General features: G+C 44.4%; 1 protein-coding gene across 18 annotated transcripts in view; it reads right to left on the bottom strand.

Moving 5' to 3' along the window:
- The window catches only part of LOC106576332 (myosin-binding protein C, slow-type), a 33,774-nt gene that overhangs the window by 987 nt on the left and 22,725 nt on the right, over positions 1-10,062 (bottom strand). For 17 of the 18 annotated variants that reach the window (XM_045699888.1, XM_045699889.1, XM_045699890.1 and 14 more), the window contains 16 exons: positions 9,828-9,952; positions 9,570-9,675; positions 9,231-9,397; positions 8,936-9,101; positions 8,577-8,683; positions 8,348-8,484; positions 7,972-8,236; positions 7,699-7,887; positions 6,903-7,037; positions 6,583-6,750; positions 4,807-4,895; positions 4,510-4,705; positions 4,071-4,210; positions 3,747-3,906; positions 3,185-3,321; positions 1,951-2,137 (listed from right to left, as the gene is read on the bottom strand). In XM_045699888.1, the coding sequence (XP_045555844.1) occupies positions 1,951-2,137; positions 3,185-3,321; positions 3,747-3,906; positions 4,071-4,210; positions 4,510-4,705; positions 4,807-4,895; positions 6,583-6,750; positions 6,903-7,037; positions 7,699-7,887; positions 7,972-8,236; positions 8,348-8,484; positions 8,577-8,683; positions 8,936-9,101; positions 9,231-9,397; positions 9,570-9,675; positions 9,828-9,952 (2,474 nt within the window). Of the gene's footprint in view, positions 1-1,174; positions 1,214-1,950; positions 2,138-3,184; positions 3,322-3,746; positions 3,907-4,070; positions 4,211-4,509; positions 4,706-4,806; positions 4,896-6,582; positions 6,751-6,902; positions 7,038-7,698; positions 7,888-7,971; positions 8,237-8,347; positions 8,485-8,576; positions 8,684-8,935; positions 9,102-9,230; positions 9,398-9,569; positions 9,676-9,827; positions 9,953-10,062 lie in introns of all 18 variants that reach the window. The other variant, XM_045699894.1, reaches the window with a different exon arrangement.

Below are 10,062 nucleotides of genomic sequence, written 5' to 3'. Positions count from 1 at the left end.
CTGGGGGAGGAAGGAGAGACACTCAATTTGTTGTTCGGAGGTATAGAGAGAAAGTGAAAGAGAGAGCGAAGACTATCAATCTTTAACAGAGAGAAGATCGTAAGAGTCCAACAGGAAAATAGCAGAGGGTCAGTGTGCAACATCGAAACAGACACTGAAACAGCGAAAAGAGGGTGAGTCTGCAACAAAGAAACAGAAGAGAGACACCATACAGTACAAAAAAGAAGAGATACCAAAGTGGACAGCAGTGAGAGGAGAGAAAATAGAGAAAGTGTCAGTTAAAGGACAGGTGCAATACGTCACTTTTGAGTCTGAGTAAATCTATATTTGCCTAGGCTTACTAAGGCAGAGCTATAGGAGCCATGGCATGGCCATTCACTAAGTAGGCCCAAAATGTGCTCAGGAACATTTACTGGATTTTGCCTTCTCTAGTACATAATAGATGGTGCATTGACACAAATGATAATAACCCTATTGTGTCAAATATAGGACTACTATAGATATATCATCTATGTATTAATCAGCAGAAAGTAATCTATCGATGAATTGTATCTTATCACCCCAGTAAATATCATAACACGTATGTACAGAACACCATCCTGGAGTAACGACTTCTGGAAAATAATGTAAGCATAATGTCAACCTTTAATCTTCAACAAAGAGCCATGCTCTGCAGATGTTGGTATTTACTCTGATGTCAAGATCAGACCATTTGCAGTACTTTGAAGGTTACTCACCTTTTTTTGTGTGGCATATGTTAGATGAGGAACAGACACGGTTACCAGGGAAACACGGGTCATACAAGCAGTCACGTCACACCAACCGTTAAAATAGACTTCTGAAATGTTAGGGGTACGCTTGACTTTAGACAGCCACCCTAGACAGCAACCCTAGAGTGTTATTGGAAAGTAACTGGCTCCAATGAACACTGCCCATACAGTGTCTAGAGCCACATACACAATCTATTATGTTACTGTACATAACACACATACAATTTGACTAAAGCAGGCAAGCCCTGAACTCTTGCATTCCTTCCCTTGGTACTCTTTCAGATGAGTGGGTGTGAACTTAAATAGACCACCTACTACTGCTGAGTAAAGCTGTATTATTGGCATTTGACAGATGCAGAATGAATGACATAAGCTTCATATGCCAAAACCATATGAAAGCTTACCTTGGATGAGAACATACATTCACTATTCCTGAGTGGGGACTGGGGGGAGAGAAGAGAAGAGGAGTTATCCAAATGTTTACATGGGGGAGTTATGTGTTCTCCAGGGAATACTGGTCAGTTACTGAACTCATTTTATATGAGGAGTTAAACACGTAATTGAAGGAACATCACCATCTGTTGAGGGGAAACATTAAAACATGGAGCCACAAGATAGTATTCATCGAACAAGGGAACTACATCTAGAACAATACGTATTGGTGTGTGTTTGAGTTATGAGGTGTTGATGTGTGATGACGCCTTAGGAAGAATTGGACCATGCTGTATTGGGGAAGCATGCTACATTTGACGTTGTGACTTTGAAGTTGTGGTAGGAAATTCAACAGTGGTAGTCGGATGAACACAAGTGACATTAATGAAGTCTTGTATGAACACCTGTAACTAGTTGAACATGTTTAAAATGTTCTGAAATGAGAAGGAAATGCATAGATTGAGTTCATCCACGTGATGTAATACGTTGTTACTCATTGGAGTAGCAGGGGTGATGTAATGACAACCCCCTGGATATTGTATATGACAATATAAGCATATATCATATACGATATATGTACGACGGATACTTCAGGACCACAGTTGATACGGACGGGCCTTTGGTGGTGTAGTCACTGAAACAAACTATGTTCTGATCTACGTCACCAAAGAGTCTAGACACCTAATACTGTACACATGTGGATAACATACACCGCAGGTCACCAGGTACCCCTACAGCCCAAACTGACCTTTAACCTCCAGCTTACACTCCACTAGTGCATCACCCAGGTCATTAATGGCCTTGCAGGAGTACATGCCCCCGTCGTAGGGGCTGGGTTTCCGGATCTCCAGGGTGCAGACCCCTTGGTTGCTAAACATGCGGTAGCGCGGGTCGTCAATGATGGCTATCTTATTCTTCATCCAAATCACTTTGGGCTGAAGTCAAAAACAGAGAAGGTTATTCCGTTTCCTAGAGAAGCCTCTAAAATATCAATACTCAATTAAGTCAGGGATGTTTCGCAAGTTACTCCCATAATGTTTATCAAGTAGTATAAAAGGCATCGCCACTGTATCATTAAAACATTTGTCAACTCAATATGTTGTAGTACATTATTTCAAAAGCATTCAAATACATTGCAATGTTTTACTGGTCTGTGGATTTGTACTATTTTCTCAGTGAGAGGGCCAATACATTGTTCAAGTTAGAGATACACTGTTCAGATTAGGTTATGAACAGTCATATCTTATAACCAAGAGTGCATTAATCAGATAAACCCTTATATTTACATAGTGCCCATGGTCTGTTAATTTAAGCCATTTTTTAAACCTCTCAACAAAAAACTTCAGGCAGCTGACTAGAGACGTATTGTTAGAGAGAGGATAGCTGTCAGGTGTAAAGGCTGCCGTGATTGAGAGGCGGGCAGAAAGAGCAGGCTGCAGGTGTAAAGCTTTCAGCATACAGCTGGGGGCCTGGACAATTTGAACCTGGTCCATCCTGGAGGGGTATGGGGAACAAGCTGGAGGGGTATGGGGAACAGGCTGGAGGGGTATGGGGAACAGGTTGGAGGGGTATGGGGAACAGGTTGACTAAAGGCCTAAGATGACCCACTAGGCCAGGGCATGGATGTCCCAGCCTCAGGGCTTCAGGGCTGCACAGTCTTTAGGTTTGACTCCTAATTCATCAATTCATGCCATTGATTGGCCAGAGTCAATAGAGAAGACATACTTGGTTTCCCATGTCTAAATCAATTACTAATTAATAGGCAGGACTGAACATCAGCAGCAATGATACCACAACCATGTCCAGGAGTTTAGTTGGACAGAACATTCCCAGAGGGTTGGTGTTGGCACTGTCTAAGTACAGTCATACACACCTACCCTAGCCTGAGTCCCAGATCTGTTTGTGTCGTCTTGCCAACTCCAATTGCTGAAATGGAGTTGGCAAGACAGCACAAACAGATCTGGGACCCGGGCTACACCTACCCGTGGGTTGGCGCGGACGCTGCAGTTGAGGGTGGCGTTGTAGCCAGCGATGGCGAAGGTGTTGATGAGGGGCTGGGTGAACTTGGGAGGCTCTTTGAAGTCGTGGTCAATGTACTCGGGGTTCTTCAGTTGCATGCCTGCAGAGGAAGGAAGGGAGGAAGAATGGGGTTGTACATGATACAGGCGCTGAGCTGTATCATGGGGGAATTTCCCTTGTGATCATGATTGAAGGAGAGACAGTATTTTAATTCATCATCTGCGGTCAGAGACAGCAACATCCGCATTAATAGTACAATGAAACATGATATGTAGTGTATAAGCCATCTCTGAATGAAAGAAACTGGTCCAATTCTGTAAAAATGAATATTTTATCACTATGTATCGTTACCTTGTGACAAAAGACAAAGAAGAAAACGAAAAAATAAGTGACTTTAGGTTCATGTCCATCTGCTTTTTGAATGAGTTGGTCCATAATATTAGAAAGTAGAGGGGGATGACATACTGGTCATATTTTTCATTGCTCTCCATATGGTATCCCCCCCACAGAGGAGCTCACACATACCTTCTTTAACGATGAGGGCGCTGTCCTTGGTCTGGGTGGCACCCTCGCTCAGACCCACCATGTTCTCAGAGTAGATTCTGAAGAAGTACTCGTTCCCCACCACCAGCTCTGTGATGGTGATGCAGGTGCGGTGGTAGTGCTCAATACACGTGTACCACTCCTGTCCCACAGAGAGCAGATTAGTTTAAACATGCTGGGGATCACATTGAGTAGCACATACACTTGAATTCCATATGCATACAGAGGTACTTTTACTGTAAAAATCTCTCCCTCATACTGATTCCATATAATAAGTACCAAGTGATGCATTCAGCAGACTCATACCATGGTCTTCTTGTCTGCTTTCTGGATGGTGTAGCCTGTAATGGCAGCGTTGCCATTGTCCTTCGGAGGGGTCCAGTCCAGAGCCACGTTTCCCCCCCAGACCTCATCTATCTTCACACACTGTGGAGGCCCTGGGAGGTCTGAGTGGAGAGATTAATCCATTAACATCATTAACATCAGTATGGGTCTTATTTGCATGTGCTACACATTAGCTGCTGTGAAAAATTTGGTAGGGAATAAAGGGCAGAACAAAGCTAAAAACATTCAGCTCGATCAACTCTTTACTATGAGATCTTTCCCTCTTATAGTATTTTTTTCTTCTACTTCCTGTTTGATTCAATCTGTAAAAATGGCCGATACAAATACTTAATGGTTCTATGCCTAAACAACTTTAACTGTGAGATCAGGATATCCTTCCTGTCAGTGTCCCTTGACCCACCTACTATCTGGATGTCTATGATGGCCGTGTCCACGTGGTTCTCCACCTCCACCTTCATATCGTACTTCCCAGAGTGCTTCCTCTCTGCTTTGCGGATGAAGATGATGCTGTCACAGTCCGTGTTGCGGATAGTGACCTGCGTGGGGTCCACCGTCTGACCCTCCTTCAGCCAGCTCACCTTTGGCCTGGGCTTGCCCTACATGCCACATATTGCATAGGAGCATGAATCTAACTAAATATGATTTACTAAAGGGCTTTCACTGAAGGTAGTTGAGACATTTTCTGTTATTGCCTTACCATGAATGGAATAACGAGATTGACGGCTTCTCCGACTTTACGAGTATACGTCTGCTTCAAGTGACGGGGGATGCGGATCTTAGGTGGTTCTGGGAAGAGGGCAGGTCAGATAAGTGGATGTAATGTGAGTTCCGTAAAAAAAATGTCATTATCTACAGTGCCGTCGGAAAGTATTCAGACCCATTGACTTTCCATATTTTGTTACGTTACAGCCTTATTCTAAAATTGATTTAAAAAAATAAATAATCCTCATTAATCTACACACAATACCCCATAATGACAAAGAAAAAACAGGTTTTAGAATTTTTGGATAATTAATTAAAAAAAATAACTGAAATATCACATTTACATAAGTATTCAGACCCTTTCCTCAGTACTTTGTTGAAGCATCTTTTGCATCTTTTACAGCATTGAGTCTTCTTGGGAATGACACCACAAGCTTGGAACATCTGTATTTGGGGAGTTTCGCCCATTATTCTCTGCAAATCCTCTCAAGCTCTGTCAGTTTGGATGGGAAACTTTGCTGCACAGCTATTTTCAGGTTATTGTCCTGTTGGAAGGTGAAATTTTGCCCCAGTCTGAGGTCCTGAGCGCTCTGCAGCAGGTTTTCATCAAGGATCTCTGTACTTTGCTCCGTTCATCTTTCCCTCGATCCTGACTAGTCTCCCAGTCCCTGCTGCTGAAAAACATCCCCACAGCATGATGCTGCCGCCACCATGCTTCACCGTAGGGATGGTTCCAGGTTTCCTCGAGACGTGACGCTTGGCATTCAGGCCAAAGAGTTCAACCTTGGTTTCATCAGACCAGAGAATCTTGTTTCTCATGGTCTGAGAGTCTTTAGGTGCCTCTTGGCAAACTCCGAGCGGGCTGTTATGTGCTTTTTACTGAGTAGTGGCTTCCGTCTGGACACTTTACCATAAAGTCCTGATTTGTGGAGTGCTGCAGAGATGGTTGTCCTTCTGGAAGGTTCTCCCATCTCCACAGAGGAACTCTAGAGCTCTGTCAGAGTGACCATTGGGTTCTTGGTAACCTCCCTGACCAAGGCCCTTCTCCCCCGATTTCTCAGTTTGGCCGGGCGGCCAGCTCTAGGAAAAGCTCTAGGAAAAACTTCTTCCATTTAAGAATGATAGAGGCCACTGTGTTCTTGGGGACCTTCAATGCTGCAGAAATGTTTTGGTACCCTTCCCCAGATCTGTGCCTTGACACTGTCTTGGAGCTCTACGGACAATTCATTTGACCTCATGGCTTGGTTTTTGCTCTGACATGCAGTCTCAACTGTGGGACCTTATATAGGCAGGTGTGTGCCTTTCCAAATAATGTCCAGTCAATTGAATTTACCACAGGTGGACTCCAATCAAGTTGTAGAAACAACTCAAGGATGATCAATGGAAACAGGATGCACCTGAGCTCAATTCGAGTCTCATAGCAAAGGGTCTGAATACTTATGCAAATAAGGTATTTTTGTTTTTTTTATATTAATACATTCACACATTTTTCTAAAAACCTGTTTTCGCTTTGTCATTATGGGGTATTCTGTATAGATTGCTGATTTTAGATTTTTTTTTAATCCATTTTAGAATAAGTCTGTAACGTAACAAAATGTGGAAAACGTCAAGGGGTCTGTATACTTTCCGAAGGCTCTGTAAATATTTGATGAACACTCGTTCTTTGGACTTGTGTATCAAATGTCATGTTCCTAGCCCTGTTGCTTAAGCCTTGCTAATAAATAATACATACAGACATCAAAAAGAGAAGTGGAGAGTGGCTAGGACTCACCGATGACCTCTTTGACCAGGATAGAGTGCTGAAGTGTTCTGGGAGTACTGGCGCCTGCAGCATTGATGGCCCTTACCCTTACCAGGATCTTAGCCTCTGGAGGGAGGCCAGTGATGGTGTACTTAGTCTTCTCTGTCAGCTCCTTATTGGTTACTCTCCAGTCATCAGCTGTGGAGAACATGTCCATAGACTTAACACAGCAGGTAATACTTATTAACAGGCCGGGAGTTTCTCCTGATCATGAAAAGTCAAGTGGGTTCTAGTTATAAAAGACAATGTCTATTCGTCGATGATGGGCATGTCAATCGAATGCTTCTTACTTCCTTCGATGCAATACTCCACCAGGTAGCCGTCTAAGCCTGCAGCTCCGATGGTTTCTGGGGGACGCCACTTCATGGTCACCGTGGTGTCTGTGACATCATCCACCACCAGCATGGTGGGCTCGCTGGTCACAGCTGAGAGCAATCAGTGTGAGAGTGTTACAACGGTTGGACTTCACACAAACATTTCCTTGCATGTGTAGTATGTTTCATGCCTTGTCAAAAGTGGATCTCCAATTGCCATAATTACAGTATAACGCATGCAATGTAGTATACCTAAGAAACACCTCCATGCCCATGTGAGTGGGACACCCCTCTAGCTGACCCTGGTATGCCATCAATCTGTTCATCGGATCTCATTAGGGGCGGCTCTTAACGTCTATTCTTACATTCTGCATCACGTTTAACTCCTATTGAACCCTGTGGGAGGCTGATCTCCTAAACCTATAAGCCCTAGATGATTTGGCAGCCATTATAAAGACATATTTAATATCTCCTAAAGCCCCGGCCACGTCCAGTGGAGGTCACAGTCAGAATGCGGAATGCTTGGAATAGTGGGGTATCAGAGGAACAGCTGCAAAGGGGAAGGGCAGCCCACGCAATGGCCTGCACTATCACACAGTATCACAGCACCAGCTCTTTCATTTTTCTCCCACTATCGTGATATGATATAAGCACAAGAGAAACTGTATTGGCTTACATAAGAGGATAACATCTTTGTACTGTAAGTGTCACCTCACTGGCTTTGTCACAAAGATTTACATTGCCAAGCGAACATCTCGTACTCAGAACTCACCCAGGGGCACAAAGGCTTTGGATGGCTCGCTGGGTTTGGACACGCCGATGGCATTCACAGCAAAGACGCGCACCTCGTACGGGACACCCTCAATCATCTTTTTAGGCTCAAATGTGGTCTCTTTGTTCAGGTCAAAGTTCAGCCTCATCCATCTGGAACTCTGCTTCTTCTTCCTTTCGATGAAGTAGCCTTTGGGGAAAAGCATAGTTCTATATCACACACACACACCAGAATATCCAACTTGTTAGCATAAAACCAACCACACACACCTACCTAAGATGGGAGAGCCTCCGTCATAGATCGGGGGTTCCCATGTCATAGAGCACCAGTCTCCTCCCACCTCCGTGACTAGGGGAACTTCAGGAGGGTCTGGAATATCCACCACCTTGACTTTGATGCTAGCCCCTGCTTCCCCAGCCTCGTTCTGCAGGACTATCTTGTAGTTTCCTGTGTCTTCCTTCTCTGCGATGTCGATGGTGAGGCTGGTGTAGTCCGAGAAGGTTTCAGCTCGCACACGGTGGCCCGAGTCAAGGATTACCTACGATGGCAAATAGTAGATTGTACTGTACCCATACATTCAGTATGTATACTGTACTTCCGACAACAATTAAGCACAATGAAGCCTATTTTGACCCAGGTCAGCACTCACCCTCTCTCCCTTCATCCACACCACTCTGGGTGCTGGTTCTCCACTGATGGGGATCTCCACACGAAGTTTATTTCCTGCCACAATGGTCACCGTGTTGTCAGGGAAGTTCAAGCTCTCCAGGTGCACCCTGGGAGGATCTGTAGGAACGGGACCAGGAAGAAAACAAGTAAGTGCTCTATAATATTCCTATCAACCCACGGATGGTTTTGTATCATCAAAATGACTGTACCAACGATATGAACTTTGGCACAGAGGCTCTGAGTGTATCCCTCTGGCACAAAGGTATAATCCCCGGCATCGTGAATGGTGCTGTTCACAATTTCTAATCGGTGGTTCCTGTCAAAACAAGAAAACAAGTGAATATTGTAGGCTTGCTCCTGAGAAGACAGCATAACCAATATGAAAAAGACAGGAGAACAGAGGGAAGGGCTAAGGCCCAGAGTTTTTCTTGCTCAGGTTACATTAGCCTAATGATGAATCCTGATTTGGGCCCAGAATGTTTGCCTCTGTGACTTGACCAGGTATGAAACCCCCGTGAACACAGGTACGGGGCTGAGGAGATGGGCGAGTGGGAGGGAGGTGACGTACTTGGCTCTTTGCAGGATGTTGATGCGGTCGTTGGACTGGATCAACTGTCCGTTCCTGTACCAGCGACCTGGAACATTCCCAGGGAAGATCTCACAGTGCATCTTCAGTGGCTGGCCCAAAAGCACTGTCATGTCCTGCAAATCCTGAATAATCTTCAGTGGCTTCACTGATGAAGGGAAGAATGGAAAGAAATAAGAGGATAGAATTTTTTTTAAATAGTCATCAATATAGTTGATCTACAGTTTCTCAGTAAGAGAAAAAGTGTGAGGAAAAGAGAGGAAAGTGAAATACACACATTCAACCTGGACTTTGGCTTCGGAAGTGCCCCCAGAGGCCATGAGGGAGAAGGTTCCAGTGTCCTCCTTTGAGGCATCGTCAATGATTAGCCAGTGTTTCAGCCCCTCAGACTTGACACGGTAGCGTGACCGGGGCCCGGTCGGGACCTCCACGCCGTTCTTACACCTGAGGGGGAAGATGAAAGGTTAGAGGCTCAGAGGCACTCACACACACACACACACACACACACACACGGGAAAACACACACACACACACACACACAGGGACACAAGGATAAAACACACACACATGGAAAAAAAACACATACACACACACACTAAGTTGGACATGGCCCTACCATTTTACTTGAGCTCCTTCTTCCGACACTTCACACTCCAACTCAATCCTCTCGTTCACTGTCGTTTTCACCGCCTCAATCTCTTTAGTAATCTTCACTGGTAACTCTGCAGAAAGGTAAGATACAAATCATAAAAGGCATCAATATAATTAGAAACAGTGGAGTGTGAAATTGTGGAGAGACCACATTCTGGTCCCACTAATTCCTCAAAGAGACATTAAAATGAAGAGAGAAGGATGATGGAATGGAGAGGGGTACCTTTGACAAACAGCTCTGTGGTACACTTCTCTTCTCCCGCGGCTACGGAATAGGCAGCGTCATCATTCAGGCCGCAGTTGTTGATGACCAGTATCCGCTGTGTGCCTTTTTGCTCAAAGATAAACCTATGCAGCAAGTGCATCAATCAATCATATCACTGTATTTCCACATACTGTGATAATATGTGCTTGGAGAGAAAGTTATATTATACCATATATGCTTGTGAATGGCAATT

The sequence above is a fragment of the Salmo salar genome, chromosome ssa17, assembly GCF_905237065.1.
Source record: "Salmo salar chromosome ssa17, Ssal_v3.1, whole genome shotgun sequence".
NCBI classification, from domain to species: domain Eukaryota; kingdom Metazoa; phylum Chordata; class Actinopteri; order Salmoniformes; family Salmonidae; genus Salmo; species Salmo salar.
This window is presented reverse-complemented; position numbering and strand designations above follow the sequence as displayed.